Here is a 19,842-nt window from a genome sequence, read left to right on the forward strand (position 1 = left end):
TTCGGTGAAGATGGGACCACGTTGGGAATGATGGGCGAAGAATTTATCTGGCTGAAAGATGACTGTTGATAATAAAACAGGATACCAGTTTTCTGCCTGTATTCATGCGTTATACCAAGTTCTTAGAAGGTTAATCCGGTACTCTTAGTTAATATGATGAGGCACATTCTTTCTGTTTTGTGAAACTACGGGGCACATATTATAGGTGATGCGTAAATGATGTTGTAAGTATGTGAGTTAATTGGAACCTTTGGCGCGTTAAATTACATATAAAGGCGCATGTCTATCCTGGATACATTGGCTATAGGCGAAACATGTGCGGAACGTAGCAGCTACCGCGAAGTATCAGCTACATACGCTGGCGCAGTCCGCAGCTGACCAGTCGGCCACTGTAGACAGGCGCGCTTCCGACTTTACATGCTAAGTTAAAATTGTGTAGAAGAGTTAGAGCTTTCGTAAAACATTCTTTTGGCGTGTGCTCGAAAGCTTTACGTGGTCGTTGTGTGCTGTTTCCCATTGTCCCGAGAAAAGGTTACGTCAAACCAAGTAACAGTTGAAGATATCGTGCATGTCAGTTGTTATTCGTGGACAAAGGTACATGTGTTGGTTTCAATTACGAGCTTCTAAAATCTTCAGTGCACCTTCGTTATCCACCCATTTTCATGCTCTATACCAAGCGCTCGTGTGCTATTGGTGAATAATGGTCTCGTCGAGTTCATATTCCGCGGAAATACGGGAATTGTTATGGGCGATGTGTAACCAAAGCTCAAAGTGTCATGGCTGTTCATGGCCTTTGAAGTAGATCACTCATTCAACTGCTCCTAAGCATTCTAACTGCGCTTTAACTTTTGAGGAAGGCGTAAAATTTAGCCAGCTGTACTAGAAGAACTATAGCAGCCAATGATATGAAGTTTGCGAATAAAAGAGAGGGGGAGGGACATTATGGCTGATCTGCATGGAAAGTAAAAGTGCATGGGTGGAGTTTCGCATTAGAATGATTAGATAAAAATTTGTTAAACAAGTTCCCGCAAGCGTTACATGCAGGAAATGCTTCAAACAGCTGTTTCATATTCCGGTAGCATTTTTAAGTGTGTAGTCTATTACAAGGAACGGAGTTCTTTAATCATAACTGTTCGAAAGACACAGCTTTGCAGCAAATTGGGACGTAGACCGAGCAAGTCCACTGGTTTCATTTTTTGTTTTTTTCATTCTGCAAGGGTGAACTTTTCTTACAAAGACGCCAACAATTGTGTTTTCGCTTTTGAAAACCGTTATGATTTTCTTCTGTACCTTCGCGCTACTTCCAGGTGAATTAAAACCTTATTTTTTCTTGTAAGTCAGCCCATTGCAGCTAAATTCAGAACATATTTAATTCAGAGAGCATGCTGAAAAATAGGGGGAGGAGGGGGAACATTTTGTGTGTGTTGAATAGTACTATTTGAAAAAAATCGCACGCAAATATTTCTCGAACTGCTGTCCTTGGAAGTTCATGCCTTTAGATTGTTAGATTGTTCAGACATGGCAACGAAAAACTTTTTAGAGATGCTCTATATTACCGTGTTACGTACACAAAGAGCAACTGAAAAATGTGGTCAGGCATTCGCCATCATTTTTATGTTTAACGGGAGGTTCTTGATATATTCCGCAACAATGAATACTGTTGATAGTTAGCCGGGATTTCGACATTCTTTAAAAGGGCTTTCCGTCAGCCCCTTGGTCTCCCATGCATAACAACGTCTTCCTCGTAGATTGCGATTCCTCAACTGGCGATATAAAAGCCCAAACAAGTAATGCTAGAATGCTCATGTAAGGCGGGAAAAAATAAATAAAATGAAAACGCGTACTCGGTGGTCTCCTACATTTACCTATACTGAATGATCGCGGTCAAATTCCTGTGACGGCTGAAGACTGAATTTTTGACATAGGCTGTCCTTCGAAGAGAACAGTTTATAAAACAGCGTGCTCTATAAGGCTTTCTCTGACTGTGGAATCGAGCTCGCCGAAATAGGCGAATATTGCCTGTTCTGCTTTCATGCCTTGCAAGAAGACGACTTCCAGTGTCCATACAATGACATCCCAGACGTTTGCGTGGAGTACATTCTAACGTACAGTCCACATTTTTGATCAATGGCTAGTTCATATTGCACGATAAGGTAACGTACTTGGACATGCACGATATTACTATAGCAAAAATACTTGCCATGCCCCACCAGACATATGTGCTTTGTGAGCCCTACATGGTAATTCTTTGTACACAACAAGCTCGTTAATTTGATTTCATATGCATATTTTTGTACACTCTGCTTATACTGAGTGTTTGCTTTTAGGACTACTAGAACAATGGAATTCATGTGTGCGCATATGTTAGTTGTTATTCCATAACGAATGTGACATTCTACTACTTACCTCCAGGGCTCATGTAAAGCTTATTCTCGTTAGCTTTATTTATTGTCGTGCTCACATTTACATTTTTTTGTAAATAAAACATAGTACGGTAATGTCTTTGGGTGCAGGTCTGCACGTGGTATATGAAGAAAGGGGGCGCCCTATGCTTTCTAGCTGTATTTTGAGATAATCGCCCCTGTTGTATTCTACTTTCCAGTCTGTATGCGGTTATTGAGCAACAAACAAACAAACAGCCTACTTGGCTTTCACAAATTGCCACGTGCTTTAACGAGCGCCCTTAAAGAGCCGCTGCATCACCCTCACCCAACGTCCTGCGGATGAGGTACAGCTGGTCGACGTCCGACTTTCCGGGCCACAGCGCCTCGCCGCGCATCAGCTCGGCGGCCACGCAGCCCACCGCCCAGACGTCGACGGGTGGGCCGTACTGGGTGTCACCCACCAACAGCTCGGGCGCCCGATACCAGCGCGTGGCGACGTAGTCCGTGTAGTTCTCGCCGGGACCTTCAACGGACAAGTTCGAAAGTTCAGTTTCAGCGCAAGACGATGTTGAAAAGTGGCAGATTCATCAAGAAAATCCGCGTCGTTTTCACGCTATACAAGCAGTAACCTATTCCACTTTGCCCAGTTGTCTGTTTCCTAGAAGCATCAATATTTGCTGCATGTGTAGAACAAATACTCGGATTAACGGGTCTAAACAGAGCATGCTTAGGTAAAAGCAGTATAAAACAGTGTTAGTGCGACGTAAGGTAAACGCGCAAAGAAAGCACACCAACAAAAACTAATCAGATGCATTCGCAGCGTGTACTTTACGCGTGGCCATGCCTGCTCGCTAGGATGTCTCTTGTAACGCTTGAAGAGCCCACTGACACCAAATTTCAAAACTTTCTACGTTCATGTTGTTTTATTCTTCTGTATGCCCACGTACAGCTTAACATCATGCGATTGTTCACCGCACAGGATGTTAGCATCGTATAACGGCAAGAAATAACGGCGAGGTTCGCAAATAGGCGCGCAAGCACATGGCTTCTCCAGTGCTAGCATCGTCTGCTTACTTGCTCATTTCTCGAGTGCACACGCCCTGCCGTTATCTGTGAGGCCCCACTATTCACAAAATATTTCTCGTATGTGGTGACAATTTCCCTTTATTTTTGAAAATCTTATTTATGTTGTGCAGGAGCGGCAAAATGAAAATGCGAAACATGCAAAGCCCATAGTACATGAAAAATTTTAGTCGTGCACGTGCTGTGCTTCACATGGTATACATTGGTGCAGGGAGATATTAGTCGATGGTGCTGAACTTTCAAAACTCGTGTGGCGGACCTTTCCGCACACACCGCGTCTTCAAGTCATCCCGCAGACAAATGGCGCCAAGTTTTATAAAGCGCAGATTTCCTACACGACTTCTTAGGCTACAATTGTAGTGAACACAAAAATGCCGCGGATAAGCCGCGGTGCTGCCAGCGCGGAACAGAGCCGACCGCAGTCGACCGTAGCCAGCCGGCCACCGACAGAGGGCCAGCGCACAAAGAATAAAGATCAGTTGGCACCGAGACTCCAAGCCACACGCCTCGTCTCTGCTTTCCTCGCGCGTTCCAATAATTGGTGACTCGGACGTGATCGCCATGAATCAGCCAAGCGACGCCGACAGCACCACGGTAGCCGTGCTTGATGTCAAGCTACCTCCGTTTTGGACTGGCCACCCGGAACTTTGGTTCGTGCAAGTTGAGTCGCAGTTCGCTGCACGCCGCATCACTGCTGACAGCACCAAATACCGCCACGTGGTGGGCAACCTCCTACCTGCGACGGCCAGCGAGGGGCGGGACCTACTGCTAACGCCACCCGCAGAGAGCGCCTACCAGACGCTAAAAAACACATTGATTCGCCGTGTCACAGCGACAGAGCCCGAGCGTCTCCAACAGCTAATGCGGGAGACCGAACTTGGCGACCGTCGACCCAGCCAGTTGCTACGCCACATGCAACAACTGGCCGGCGACGCGACAGCAAGCGACTGTCGTTTGGTGCGGGAACTGTTCCTGCAAAGGCTTCCCACAAGTGCACGGATAGGCCTCACGGCGTCGGGCGAGACAGACCTTGCCAAGATGGCCGAGCTCGCCGACAAACTCATGGCTGTCACCGTGCCCACAGTCGCATCGGTGCACGCAGACGCACCGTCTGCCAATTCCTTGCAAGAGATGCGAGAGGAAGTTTCTCGCCTCGCAGACACCGTCACAGCGCTGAACTCGAGCGGAAACCAGTGACCACGACAGCGTTCCGCATCACAACCACAACAACGTAGGGTGTGCTGGTACCACCGCAAATTCGGCAACGCTGCACGGAACTGTGTGTCGCCCTGTGAAAATTCGGGAAACGCCCCGGGCCAGCACTGAGGGTGACCAGTGCCTCCGCCCCACCGGACAGTCACCCATCGGTTTTCTTCCTGACCGATCGGGAAAGAGGTGCTCGTTTCCTAGTCGACACAGGGGCGGAGGTTAGTGTCGTGCCGGCGTCGCCAGCCGACCGCAAACGACCGTGCGCAGCACTATTGCAAGCTGTCAACAATACGACGATACCGACGTACGGGCAACGCTCCCTCTGGCTGGACCTGGGCCTCAAGAGGACGTTTCGGTAAATTTTCGTCGTGGCTGACGTAAAATTTGCCATCCTGGGAGCGGACTTTTTGCGCAACTTCGGACTGCTTGTCGATGTCCGCAACCGGCGTTTACAGCACCCCATGTCACAAGCAGAAGTGTGCGGGAAGTCATGCAGGCATCCACCCCTCAGCCCCACGTTCGTAGCACCGCCTGGCGCTACACGATTCACCGGCATCCTCGGCGATTTCCCCGAACTGACGCGGCCACCACAGGCCAGCGCGGCCGTCAAACACAATGTATGCCACCACATTGTCACCACCGGCCCACCAGTTTACGCACGCCCACGTCGCCTGTCCCCGCAAAAGCTGCAAGCAGCTCGACAGGAATTCGACCACATGCTCGAGCTCGGCATAATCCGCCGGTCCGCTAGTCCCTGGGCGTCTCCACTGCACATGGTGCCGAAGTCTACACCAGGAGACTGCCGACCCTGCGGCAACTATCGAGCCCTCAATCAAGCAACCTTGCCCGACCGTTGTCCGGTACCTCCCATTCATGATCTCACGTCCAGCCTACATGGTGCGGCGATTTTCTCCAAGGTCGACCTCGCGCGGGCGTACCATCAGATCCCCGTGGCTCCAAAGGATGTATTGAAGACGGCGATAACCACGCCCATCTGCCGGGAGTTCCTACGCATGCCGTTCGGCCTGCGAAACTCCGGACAGACATTCCAGCGTTTTATCAACGGCGTTTTGCATGGCCTCGACTTCTGCCATGCATACTTCGACGACCTACTCATCGCAAGCACTTCACCGGACGAGCATGAGGCGCATCTGCGATCCGTGTTTCAGCGCCTGGCGGAGCATGGCATCCTGATGAACACGGACAAGTGCGAGCTGGGTGCCGAGAAGCTGACTTTTCTTGGCCATGTTGTTTCAAGCTGTGGCATTCAACCTCATCCCGACAAGGTTAAAGCTGTCGAGAAGTTTACACGACCCACCACTAAGCGCCAGCTCCGCGAGTTCCTTGGCCTTGTAAATTACTACCGACGTTTCGTACCTCGGTGCACGGCCCTCTCCACCTACTGCTGTCGACACATGAAGGTGCTGCTAGGGAGCTGCTCTGGACGGACGACGCCGAAGCGGCTTTTCAAGAGATCAAGAGACACCTCGCCGACGCCACACTTCTCGCCTACCCGCAACCGGGAGTCCCACAGTACTTCATGGTCGACGCCTCGGACGCAGCTGTGGGTGCTGTCCTTCAACAACTCAACAAAGGAGTATGGCAACCGATCGCTTTCTTTTCTCGGAAATTGACACCCACCGAGCAGCGTTAGAGCACTTTTGCACCGTACCGTGAGCCAGTCAAGGTTCTCCGTCGTGGGCGGAAGACGTTCACTATCGAAATGCGGGGGCGGCGGGAAGTTGCCTCGTTGGACAGACTTAAACCTGCGTACATAGAAACGCAGTCCATGGCACCCACCTCCACCCCGTCGCCTGGAACCCATACAAAAGTGCCTCGTCCCAGGGCAGTGATTTCCACCAGGGCGGAAAACGCAGCCACGCCTGATACTCGCACCTACCACACGCGCAGTGGCAGACGTCTAAATGCGCCAAATCGCCTCAACCTCTAATCACACGAGTGTTTTGTCGTGTTGGTTCCGTTCGTGTTCTCACTAGGGGGGGGGGGGGGGGGGGAGTGCTGTAGTGAACACAACAATGCCGCGGATAACAGAGCCGACCGCAGTCGACCGTAGCCAGCCGGCCGCCGATAGAGGGCCGGCGCACAAAGAATAAAGATCAGTTGGCACCGAGACTCCAAGCCCCACGCCTCGTCCCTGCTTTCCTCGCGCGTGCCAATACAATCATCACGATGAAAAACTTACGCACAGTCTTTTCACCACACTGTTTACAGCGGTTGAGATGGAGTGCAATATTTATTTACTGAGCCGACGTGCTGGCGTAGCGACTTTTGCATCGCGTCGTTAAGCGAAAGTGCGCAAGATAAAATTCCGGACGCGGTGGCCACATTTAAATGAGGGCGAAATGCAAAAACGCTCGTGTCCCGTGCGTTGGAGGCGCGTTAAAGATTCCCTGGTGGTCAAAATCATTCCGCAGTCCCCGACTATGGCGTGCCTCATAATTAACTCATGGTTTTGGCATGAAGACCTCAGAATTCAATTCAAATTCAATGCAGACACTGACTGCCGACTGCTGATAGCTTCGCGCACTGTGTTCTCGTCGCTTTCTTAGCGTTGCAGAGAGACATGCGGGCCCGCTACTTGAAAGTGATCTGCGAAATGTGCAGAGTGTGGCGTGTTCTCTGATATCCCTAAGCGCTGTGTTATCGCCGATTCATTGGCGTTGAACCGAAAAGCAGCACGAAGGTAAATTCGCTCGCTGCTGCGGGCGCTATCTTGAAAGCGATTGTCTTAAGGGATGAACGGAAAGAAGGGCGGACGGTCTTTCTCGTTGTGTAAGCATGTTAAATGCTAACGCATTTAAAACGCGCGTGTACCGTGCATTAAGTGCATGTTAAGGAAACACAGGAGATCAAAATTAATCTAGAGTCCTGTAATACGGCGTGCCTCATAAACAGATCGTGGTTCTTGTAGCTAATACTGTAGAATTAAATATTCTACGAATTATTTGAAAGTGACACCTCAGCTAAGCCACTGTGCAGTCGATTGCAAATCGTACATTTCGCTCGTTAATGCGCTTATATTGCACTTTATACTTTAAACTTTACTGACAAGTGGTTGCTCTCTAACATTACCACTGCGCGTCATAACGTTTTCAATTCTCAAGCACAATTACACAATCCTGCTGTAAACGTTTAGTTTTTCAATGCGACCCGCCACGGTGCCGTAGTGGCTTTAGTGTGTCGCTACTAAGCCCGAGAAGGTGGGATCAAATCTCGACCGCCATGGCTGCATTTCAACGGGGGCGAAATGCAAAAAACTCGTGTACTGTGAATTCGGTGCACGTTAACTAACCACACGTAGTCAAATTCCAGAGTCCCCTCTTCTACGGTGCACCTCATAAACATATCGTGGTTTTGTCTGGTTAAACCCCAGTGTAGAAAAAGGGATCAAAGCAGAAAGCTGGGCTAGTTGGTGTATCATCATTATTCAAAAGACTAGCGCAATATAGCAGGGACAAAGACAGAGAAGACGACTGGACGAGCGCTAAACATCAACTGGTTTTTTACAGCAAGAGAAGGTACATATATACATTTCGTTGGTGCATGCGCACACAGTGTTAAAATAGTACAAACTCATTCAAAATGTGGCAGACTGTTCTGTAAGTACATTTTTTCTTTTCTGGACAAGGCAAGTGAAGCCGTGCTGACACAGTTATCACCCTCCCTTTCTATGTGATATGCCTCACTAATCTCGCGCCCCCACCTTGTGCCTCCCCTACCAAGCACACACGTGGCGTCAAACGCAGGCACGCACCCGCATCGCTTACAGTGCATGGCCAAATGGCCGCCCCCCGCTAATGAATCTACTAGCGCTCGATGCTCTCGTAGCCGTTCATTTAGGCAGCGTCCAGTCTGCCCCACGTAGCATCTACCGCATGAGAGAGGTATGCGGTATAGGACCCCAACCATGCAGGGTACAAACTTGCATTCATGTTTTTTGGCGCAGACCGGTTTATGCTTCTCGTTTACGGCTTTGCACATGCGCACCAGCTTTTCGGGGGCAGTGAACATCACGTCCACGCCGCACTTTTCACCAACTTTCCTCAGCCGGTGCGATAGCTGGTGCACGTACGGAATCTGCACAGGGCACACAGGGCACAGGGCACATCTGCTGGTCGTATCAGCCTCGCACTAAAAAGGAAATTCTAGCATATAATTCGGCTCACTCAAAATTGGTTAAGAGGGGCATTGCAAAAAATTGCCTGCGTGGTGCTCTCGAAAAGTCCTGCCACCATAAGATTGAGGTTAGCTTGCAGATGCAAGTGCTCCGGTTGCAGAACGCCGGTTTTCCGAAAGAGATCGTGACGGCTGTGGCGGAATGCCTTCTGAAAGAAATCAGAGCAGGTGGACGTCCTGGCGTAGCAGCGAAAAAAGCTGCAAGAAGCTGAAACGTACAGCTATTCCGTACGTGCACCAGCTATCGCACCGGCTGAGGAAAGTTGGTGAAAAGTGCGGCGTGGACGTGATGTTCACTGCCCCCGAAAAGCTGGTGCGCATGTGCAAAGCCGTAAACGAGAAGCATAAACCGGTCTGCGCCAAAAAACATGAATGCAAGTTTGTACCCTGCATGGTTGGGGTCCTATACCGCATACCTCTCTCATGCGGTAGATGCTACGTGGGGCAGACTGGACGCTGCCTAAATGAACGGCTACGAGAGCATCGAACGCTAGTAGATTCATTAGCGGGGGGCGGCCATTTGGCCATGCACTGTAAGCGATGCGGGTGCGTGCCTGCGTTTGACGCCACGTGTGTGCTTGGTAGGGGAGGCACAAGGTGGGGGCGCGAGATTAGTGAGGCATATCACATAGACAGGGAGAGTGATAACTGTGTCAGCACGGCTTCACTTGCCTTGTCCAGAAAAGAAAAAATGTACTTACAGAACAGTCTGCCACATTTTGAAGGAGTTTGTACTATTTTAACACTGTGTGCGCATGCACCAACGAAATGTATATATGTGCCTTCTCTTGCTGTAAAAAACCAGTTGATGTTTAGCGCTCGTCCAGTCGTCTTCTCTGTCTTTGTCCCTGCTATATTGCGCTAGTCTTTTGAATAGAAAAAGGGACTGCGCGAAAAGAAGAGGAAGTGGGGAGCGCAAGGAAAGATGGCTCGGTATCCAACTTCTCGCGTCGGCTTATAGTTTTCATATATTTATGGTGCCAAATACCCTGTGTGGAACGCTTTGTTTCCTCAGACGACTCGAGGGAACTTTTACGCGACCACTTCGCGTTGTTGGTGGCGAAGATCGACAGACCGATGAACTCTTTGCCGAGCATCGCCAGGGAAGCCCGACGCCTGCCTAGTCACAGGTCGAGACTTTCACAGATGGGCCACCTCTCGACTAAGCGGCAAGCTCGACGCGCCCAGAACACCAAGCTGCTGCAGGAGGCCCGAGAGCTGCTGAGCGACTAGAACGCCGACATCGCCAAGCTCATAAGTATTCTCGACCGCCCGAGTTCCAGCAATCTCGAACTTTCATGTCTTAATCCCGCAATTGAATAACACATTCCCGACAACGAGCTTCAAGCTGAATATAGCCCTGTCGAAGATTATGGCGATCAGGCCACAGGCATGCTGGCCGAATCGCGTTGTCAGATCGCCGCTTTGGAGCGACCTGAAAGGAAGCCGCAACCCGTAGTTTCTGCTCAACATAACAGGCACCATCTAAGACCGCAATGTTGCATCGGGAATACGATGGCCTAAACCCAACATTCGTGCTTTTAGAGAAGACATTTACCAATGTTCAGGATTGTGGGAGCAGGTTGAGGAAGCTGTTTTTCTCGACGAGACACTATCGCTAGTTCCACTAGTTCTAGTACTAGCGAAACTGCCTGAGGGAGAGGCGGCAGCGTCGATCGCTGGGTTACCGACCACATAATCTTGTTATGCGGACGCCGTCTAGCTTCTTAAGGAAATGTTCGGTTACCGATAAAACATCTAACAATATCATTTGTCAACCTTAAAAAACATTCCACACGTCGTGTCGGGAAACGTTGTAAGAGGTCTCAGGAAATTCCACGATGAGGCGCAACTGCATATTTATTGCCTGACTGCATTGAACGTACCAGCCCTTAGTTGTTTGGCTATGCTGGCAGGCATGCGGAACGCTTTGTCATGTGACATTGTACTTCCTTTCGTGCACGAGAAGCGGAGAGAAGCACTGAGGGAGCCTGGCATTGCTAACCTTCCGAGAAATGTTTCGGGACAAACGCCGGAGGCTGCGTCTTCGGAAGCCGAGTTGAAAGATCTTCTCACCTTCAGCAAGGTAGAATTAGAAAGTCGGGAGCAGTGTTTCAGACCAACAGCACACGTTCAAAATATACACATCGAAATGTCACAAGACCGCAGCACCGCTTGTGTTCTGCATAATGGGGCTTTGGCAAGGTGCGAGTATTTCTTTTGCCAATCGAATAAGCATGGAACATGCCACTTTGATGGTAAACTATCTCTGGCTGAGAAAAATCAATAACTAGTTAATGACAATCGTTGATTCAGAATTACGTCACGAGGTCACCAGTAACGTTCTTATCATGCAAAGCTCACTTGTTCGTTTTGCCAGGGGAGACATGCATCTAGCGAATTTGAACCGAGCTACAAGAAGCAAGAGACTACGGCAAGATCCGCTGACAGCACCATAATATTTGTGTCGTGAAACGCAGTACTCCGAAGTAAGGAGAATCGTACAGTATTTCTAGGACGGACCATCTCAATATACCTTCAAACTTCCCATGCTTGGGCCGGTCACGAAGCTAACTCTAGATGCGTCAGAAGTATCTTGGATGGTGGCAGCCAACGATCATTTATCAAAGAAGATCTCGCAATGAGCTTGCGACTGAATATCGTTGGGGAGGGAAGAATCGCTTTTAACACGTTTGAAAGTAGAGCTCCGCCAAGTGCTCAAAAGCGTAAAATCGTGGAAATTTCGTTTCGTAGCCAGCACACCGCTCAAATCTGCACTGTGCAAGCAATCATGGTGCTATTTATTCGTCACGGCGTTTCTGCACCATCTATCAACAACAACTATGTGATACGAGACAGCTGCGACTTAAAGGCAAGTTTCTTACAGAAGAACGGTGTTTTCTTCGAGCAGACGCCGAACCTTAACTTTGTTTACTCATTCGATCAGACCATATCTGGAATGTATTGACTGAAGAACCCGAACGCCACACTGATATCCAAGGATTAGTCGCAATAAATTCCACCTTCGGGTGGACACTTTAAGGATCAAGTCGATACGAAGCATTCTTTGAACGCGATACGAACTTAATGGCCTTCGCGCTACAAGTTGACAGTTTTTCTGAAGACGTACTAACCTCGCAGATTTTGCAGTTGTTTTGGTAACTCGAAGCAATGGGTACTACTGATCAAAGCGACTTAATGACGTACAAGTCTCTGGCGCGATTTCACGAGACGATCGGCAAATATAATGGCAGGCATGCTGTTGCGATACCGTGGAAACAAGAGCGCAAGCATTTACTCGGAGATAGCCGTGATACAACTTTCACTTGCCTACGCAAGCTGTTTAAAAGGCTCTCTACGTGGCGGACAGCTACAGCGACACAACATGGTCATAAGGCAATATGGTTTGTTCGGACACGCGAAGTTAGTGCCCGAAAGCATTCCTAATGGACGAGCTGTCTACTGTATGCGTCATATACAAGTGATCAGAGAGTAATCACTGACTACGATGCTCAGAGTAGTGTTTGATGCCTCGCCGCATGCACAAGGTCTCACATCCCTTGATGACGGCCTGGACAAAGGGGAAAATCTGAATCCTTAACTGCTGCAGGTCTTTATAGGCTTTCTCTGGTACCCCATAGCATTTAACTCGGACATTGAAAAGGCGTTTCTGCAAACCTAGATACAGGAGCCTGACCGAGATGCATTCCTGTTTCTTTGGTGCGATACAGTCCCCGGTAGCCAGAGCAATGACACCGCAGAATGGCGTATGACTCTGGTGCCGTTTGGGTCAACATATAGTCTGTTTCTGCTAAGGGAACTATCCATGATAACTCAGACACCATACGTGATGAAGCCACCATCCTGAAGTAATATTTTTATATACATGATCTGCTCGTGGTTGCAAACACTTTCGAAGAACATTTGAACATCTGCAAGAGGTCAAAGACTATCAGAGAGACGCAGGCATGAACCTCCGTAAGTGGAAAACGAATGATAAACGACTACAAGAGTCATTTGATCGCAACAAAGACCAAGCAGAAGGTGGACGAAAAACGACCGTTTTAGGTACGCACTGGTACACGGCAAATTCCCTCTTCGAATTCTCTGCGAATTACCTATTCCAAAATATGAATCAAGCCTAAGCTGACACGAAACGCACTGTATTGAAAACTGTTCCTAGAATGTTCGACTTCCATGGCATAGTCTTCCCGCTTAGTGCGACCGCAACAAAGCTGCTAGTTCAGCGCTTATGGGTCCTAAAGAGCCCCTCAGATGAAGACTAGCCTGTAGATATAAAAACTCAGTGGAAGGATGGCGCGCAAACGTCATCCAACTCTCTTTTGTAACAATTCCACGATGTGTAAGAGGTGGCCTGGACGCAGAGGTAGAGATTGCTGAGCTTCATATCTTCGCTCACGCCAGCTCGAAAGCCTACGGAGCTTGCGCGTACTTGAGTGCAGTATACATCCGTGGCGACACAGTCACGTCGCTCGTAGCTCCAAAATCGCAAACAGCACCGTTAAAAACTCTACCGCTGGCGAGACTAGAGCTCTTGGCAGCAGTCATACGAGCAAGGCTAGTGAAACATATCCTGTCTTCATGGGATTCCAGGTTTCTTCCGTATGTGACGTGGTCTTACTCCATGATCGTATTGAGCTAGATCCGTGGGCAACACAATGAGTTAGGCCAGTTTGTCAAAAATACAGTGACAGATAACAGACGCCACTGGCCTGGAGACAGCGTTACTGTCCAGGCCATCCTATTCATCCGACGTATTGTCTCGTGGAATATTTTCAAGAACCTTGGGGGAGAGCCGCAACTGGTGGAATGATCGCAGATTGTTGGAACAGCCAAGGTCAGCTTGGCCTGACGAACCAGACGCAATTCCTAAATCTGCCCAGGACATCGAGCGAATGAATGACCCACCAAGCGTTCTTTTCAGGCACAACGTCACGTGGACACGCTAATTGATTTCGCAAAGTTAAGCGATCTGCAAAAACTTCTGCGTGTCACAGCTTGGCCCTTCCGATTTGTGATTCGAAATCGAAAAATGCTAGCAGCGACTGCGAAAACAATATCACCAGAAGAGCTCATCAACACCGAAAGGTTTAGATTTATCGTGTCCAACGAGAAGCTTTTCTTGTGGACATTGTAGGGGTTCAAGGACGGACTTCGGGATGAAAACCAAACTTGGGAGGGTTTATTTTACATTATATACAGAGAGGTGAGACTCAAGTAACAGTCGTACAGTCATTACGGGCCGGCAGCAACTCGGACGCTGCGGCCCGCGGCAAGAAGTTCGAGAGAGGTGAATCAGGGAATCAGGGAATGCTCTGGTCTCTCTGGAAGGCTTCGTATAAATCCTTCTAGCACTGGAAGTCGCGCCATGTTTGACCAATGGGAGAGTCCGCTCAGATGACGCCATTTTCGGCCAATCGTTGGCGCCCGTGTCGCGGTGTCACACCCGGCGGCTCTCTGCGCTCTTGCCTCGCAGACTTGCAATGCACTTCTTCTAAGGTGGAGAAGGGGGGGGGGCGCTCATACTCCATTGTACGAGGGCCCACCTGCTCCCGATGCTACGGCTCCGCAGTGGTGGCAAATGCCTTCTTCAAAGGCGAAGAGGAGTGACGATTGGGCTCTATTGTCCGAGGACCCCTTCTAATCCCGGCGGCGTACGAACTTGTTTGCAAGTGTCCTGCCTCAGGAATGTGGCACCCCTGCTTCTGCATTCCTCAATTACCTGTGCTGCGATTCGAAGTGGTATGGGGAACTCGAAGTAGCCTCAGGAAACGGCGCCATATCTAACAGCTCGGCCTCGCCCCGGTTGTTCTGAATGGCCGGTGAACTCAATTCGCTGGCCATGAGGAACGCTGAAAGAACCTGCAGGGTATTGGTGTCGAGCCTCGAATGACGAACTTCGGTATCCTTGGCCCTGGAGAACAGACGTCAAACAAACCAAACAACACAGCGCTGCACCACGTGTGAGCGCAGGCTCTTCACCCCTGACTCGCCAGGCTATTACTGAGTCAAAATGAACCCTGATCTTTTAGTTCCCCAATTTTGACTAAACAGTTCGAACCACCTTTCCAAACCGCTATCCATTTCTCCTCGATTGCCGACAAGACCATAGTACTATTGTTGTTGCAAAACAAAAGGGTCATTGACGATGCAAACAACAAATGAAAACAGCCAAACATAACTTAAGTGGCCTAACTACACGAACAGCATGTTTCCAACCCTACCGCAGTGGCGTACTTATCGCACGTATTGGTGCCACTTACCAATCTGGTCAACCTCACAAGTACGTAATCACAAGCGCACTAGCCTTGTGGTCACTAAACAGAACGCGTACTTGCGTCGTAGGCAAACTTTTCATTACGCCTACTCACGTGTCTTTCTCTAGTCCATACAGGACACGTGCCTTAAACGAGAACTTATTTGCGTAACTTACGCACTCCGCAGAATCCTTACAAAATGCGTCTGCTAATAACTCGTTCCACGCATACTTATCAGAGAAGTCAAAATACGGCTGCCCTCAACACACACGAGCAACCCAGTCATAAATCTGCTTCCTTCCGTCCACACAGGACACGCGCTAATGGAACTAAGAACGCTTCTCAGTGCAAATTATGCACTCACTGAAAATCTACGCGCTTAACCTTAGACAATAAGAAAACACATAAAAAGCAGGTTAAATAAAACACACGCGCTTTACCGTAGGCCTTTCGACGATAACCTTGACCTTCAGGTTACTCACAAACACAAAAAAAGCCTATCTACTTATTAATGAGCATCTCGCGAGACTACATGTTTACACAAACGCGTCTTTCAAATCTCGGAGCTTTCTCAAGCCGGAACATAAACAAAGCTCATACCTTACACCTTGAAAGAAATCCTAGTCTCAAATCGCGAAAACTTTCCGATGCTCAAAAATAAAAAAACAACACTTCATTTCTACGGAAGCGCTCCTGGCCTCCGTTTCCAAACGTTTTCGACTGACTCATAGTTTCAGTCGTACTCGAGGTGGGTGCGGTTTCAAAGCTATTCTGGCGGCCGAGGAATAACAAAAGGGCTGACTCACTATATATATCAGCTCCCCCAAGACGTCACAGTCCCCTGCCAATTTGCGTCCTCGCACCCCGCTTTCAACAGAAACTCGATTGACCGCGTCGCTACTCCCCACCTGGTCTCGTCTTGCCACCTTGCGTTTCTTCGAACTGCACGCTGAGCTTTGCAAAGAACTACGGAACGACGAGGAGTTTAACTGCCCCGTGCCCTTTTTCCGCGTCCGTGCAGAACATGCTTCGCGGTCCCCTTTTGACCGGTGGCTCGAACGTTTTCAATGCGTCAACATCGTCCGTGACGACTGCACCTTCTTCCTCGCGCCCTGCCCTTTTGGGTTTCTCGCCATCTTTGGCGGCGCTACATTAGTTACCGACTTTCGGTCTTTACCGCGCTTCTTTTTACGGCGCCTTCTCTTTGCACTCGCTTTCATGTCACCTCGTGCCTCGTGCTGGCCGGTACACATTTCGTCGGCCCGGATCGGTCTCTTACCCGCACAGCCTGAGTGATTCTCACTTAAATCAACACTCTCTCTGCCTCGACTGGCGGACAGCTCAACCGACTCTGGAACAATGCAGCAGGCTTTACTCGAGTTAGACAACTCGCACTCTTGCGAACTGCCCTCTACTACATTACCCAGCTCACGCTGTGCATCGGCACACAGCCCGTCGGTATCGATCGCTGTCTCACGTGCACAGTCCGAATGATTAACAACAGAAGCATCCCTATCTAGGCCATCTAGACTGGCGGAGAGCCGCACCGATCCCCGAACAATGCAGTTGTATTCTCTTGAGCTACGCAGCTCGCAATCCTGATAATTACCCTCAACTGCATCATTCAGCTCGCACTTCACTCCTGCACGCAGATCTGGCTCTACATGGGTGCTCGCTTCTGTCGGGTCAGCAGTACCCTTTTCTTCGCTAGGAACCTCGCTAACCTTACCAGCGACGCACACACACGGTAACTGTGCCAATTTGTTCGCAGCTGGCCTAGCTGTCTCTACAGTCACCTGTTGGCACAGCACCTCGTCGCTCTCCTTGCGGCCTTTAACGGCCTCTGTTATCACTAAGGCATCGTTAGCGGCTAGCCTTTCCCCTTCACTTATGAATCGGCAGCCAATCTCACAGGCACTACTCTTCTCGTCGGCTTTTGGCGACTAGACACTTCCTCATTCTTTCGCTCTGTACTTCCTACAGAATTCTCAGACAGCCGTTGTCTCTGTGCCAATAACTGATCACAATACTGTATCTCTTTGATCAGTGCTGCCTTCTCTCTCTCATACTTTTGCTCACGCTCAAGCTTACGTTCCTGATACTCACGTTCGCGTTCATTCTCACGTTCGTGACGCTCACACCTAAGAGTAAGTTCTTGAAGCTCATGCTTCCGTTCATTCTCGCGTTCTTCACGCTTACGCTCACTCCTAAGTTCACGACGCTCTCGCAAACGTTCACGACGCTCACGCTCCCGTGGCTCCTGTATCACCTCCCATGCAAGCTCAATGCTTTTGCCATCATTGCCACTATCGTTAATCGCCTTTATGATAGCTGGTGTTTTCATGCGTTCGTCCGCCTCAACTCCCAAATCGTCGCACACCAACAACAAGTCTAACCTCGTCAACCTTCTAAGGTCCATGGCAGCTGCCCAGACAGGTGGTTAAAACTGTTTTCCTTAAATAATTTGTGCAAGCACACAATGCATCAAACTTCCGATTCCCAGATCTATCAAAATGAACACACCACATTTGAGTCTGGCGAATCAAAAGGAAAAAACCACGCGCTCACTTACGGTTGCAGCACCCTGCCATCCGGTTCATTTGTCCGCTGTTCCCGGTTCCTCCGGACTCCCTGGGTCGAAGGCTCGCTCCTTCTTCGCTACTCCCAGTTTCTTCGGACCTCTTTCGACGAAGGTTGATCTGTAGCGCTGCCACCAGCTGATGCATTCGGAGGCGATCTCACCGCTGCCAACCAGATATAGGGGTTGAAGGACGGACTTCGGGATGAAAACCAAACTTGGGAGGGTTTATTTTACATTTTATACAGAGAGGTGAGACTCAAGTAACAGTCGTACAGTCATTACGGGCCGGCAGCAACTCGGACGCTGCGGCCCGCGGCAAGAAGTTCGAGAAAGGTGAATCAGGAATCAGGGAATGCTCTGGTCTCTCTGGAAGGCTTCTTATAAACCCTTCGAGCACTGGAAGTCGCGTCATGTTTGACCAATGGGAGAGTCCGCTCAGATGACGCCATTTTCGGCCAATCGTTGGCGCCCGTGTCGCGGTGTCACACCCGGCGGCTCTCTGCGGTCTTGCCTCGCAGACTTGCAATGCACTTCTTCTAAGGTGGAGAAGGGGGGGGCGCTCATGCTCCATTGTACGAGGGCCAACCTGCTCCCGGTGCTACGGCTCCGCAGTGGTGGCAAATTCCTTCTTCAAAGGCGAAGAGGGGTGACGATTGGGCTCTATTGTCCGAGGACCCCTTCTAATCCCGGCGGCGTACGAACTTGTTTGCAAGTGTCCTGCCTCAGGAATGTGGCACCCCTGCTTCTGCATTCCTCAATTAGCTGTGCTGTGATTCGAAGTGGTTCGGGGAACTCGAAGTAGCCTCAGGAAACGGCGCCATATCTAACAACATACAACGGCTTTTCCATGGAAATCTTTGGCCGATTTATGATGTACTTCATGTCAGAAATGTCATTCGATTCTTAGTTGCGCATTTCTCGCGATACAGAATACTCTTTGAAATGTTTTAATTTTGATGCATTGTTGCCAGTGCTTTCCACTGATTTAAAATTGCAAGGTTTTGTCGACAGGCAATGTAGCAATTATTACAGTGATGTTGGGTGAGATGTTTGGGGAGTGGGGAGAAGGGGGCTGACACTCTGTCAGGTAATAATTGCCTTTACGTCTGCCTCCTAGGCAACTGTTTTCTGATGCCTAAATAAAATACTTTACCTTTGACTTTGAAATGCTGCGCATAAACATTCAGTCTTAACACATCTGCACCCTTTCATTGATCAGAGTAAACAGCTAAGACTCAGAGGTCAACATGAAAGAATGGGCACGACGTACGAGGATAAGCATCCCATTGTTTTAACGGGACACCACCACTTCATGACGTTGGTAATAATCGAGGCGCACTGCAGAGCATTTCATGGAGGTATTGCGAGCACCATGGCACAAGTTCTTCCGCGTTTCTGGATTATCCGTGCTCGACGGGACTCGAAACGATTTATTAATGCCTGAGTTCTGTGTAATAGACATTCCACGAATCCAGTAAAAGTGCAGTATGCTCGCCTGACATTAGATCGGCTTGTTTATTTGCGACCATTTACTGTAGTTCGAGTAGATTTTACAGGACCACTCCATGTAAAGCAAACAGCACTGTCTTATCGCCTGCAAAAGATGCATTCTGCTATTCACATGCGCAATCACCCGAGTAGTACACCTCTCATTTACGAGTGGGCTCTCAGCTGAATTCTTCTTCCTACCATTCCGAAGATCTACAGCACGCAGAGGAGCGCCACTGACACTGTACTCAAATGACGTTTTCGCTTCAAAAAGGCATCACGGAACCTAAGAGCCATGTGGAATTTCATTAACAGCTTTCCTTTTGTGTCCTTCCTAGTCAAACATGACGTCCGGTTAACGTTTAATGTACCACGAACGCCTTAGTGGGTAGGTTGGTGGGAGAGGTTGATCCGCTCAATCAAGTCTTCCCTACGCAAGGTGCTTGAAAAGAGCTACACGGATAGCGAGGAGACTGAGACTGAGTGGAAGCCGTGATAAATTCAAGACCCTTGATCTACCCGTAAACTGACGCGACGGAATCTTCAGCAATCTGCCCAGCCCCGTTTCTCATCGGGCGTTCACTGATTGCTGTACCAGGAGCACAAAACTCGGATCATAAAA

The 19,842-nt window shown here is 49.3% G+C and overlaps 1 protein-coding gene across 7 annotated transcripts in view; it reads right to left on the bottom strand.

The window, feature by feature from the left end:
* Nucleotides 1-19,842, bottom strand: part of LOC135917208 (cyclin-dependent kinase-like 4) — a 145,600-nt gene that overhangs the window by 13,351 nt on the left and 112,407 nt on the right. For all 7 annotated transcript variants that reach the window (XM_070522553.1, XM_065450731.2, XM_065450729.2 and 4 more), the window contains one exon: nt 2,710-2,907. In XM_070522553.1, coding sequence (XP_070378654.1) covers nt 2,710-2,907 — 198 coding nt within the window. The remainder of the gene's footprint in view (nt 1-2,709; nt 2,908-19,842) is intronic.

The sequence above is a fragment of the Dermacentor albipictus genome, chromosome 7 (genome assembly GCF_038994185.2).
Source record: "Dermacentor albipictus isolate Rhodes 1998 colony chromosome 7, USDA_Dalb.pri_finalv2, whole genome shotgun sequence".
Classification (NCBI taxonomy): domain Eukaryota; kingdom Metazoa; phylum Arthropoda; class Arachnida; order Ixodida; family Ixodidae; genus Dermacentor; species Dermacentor albipictus.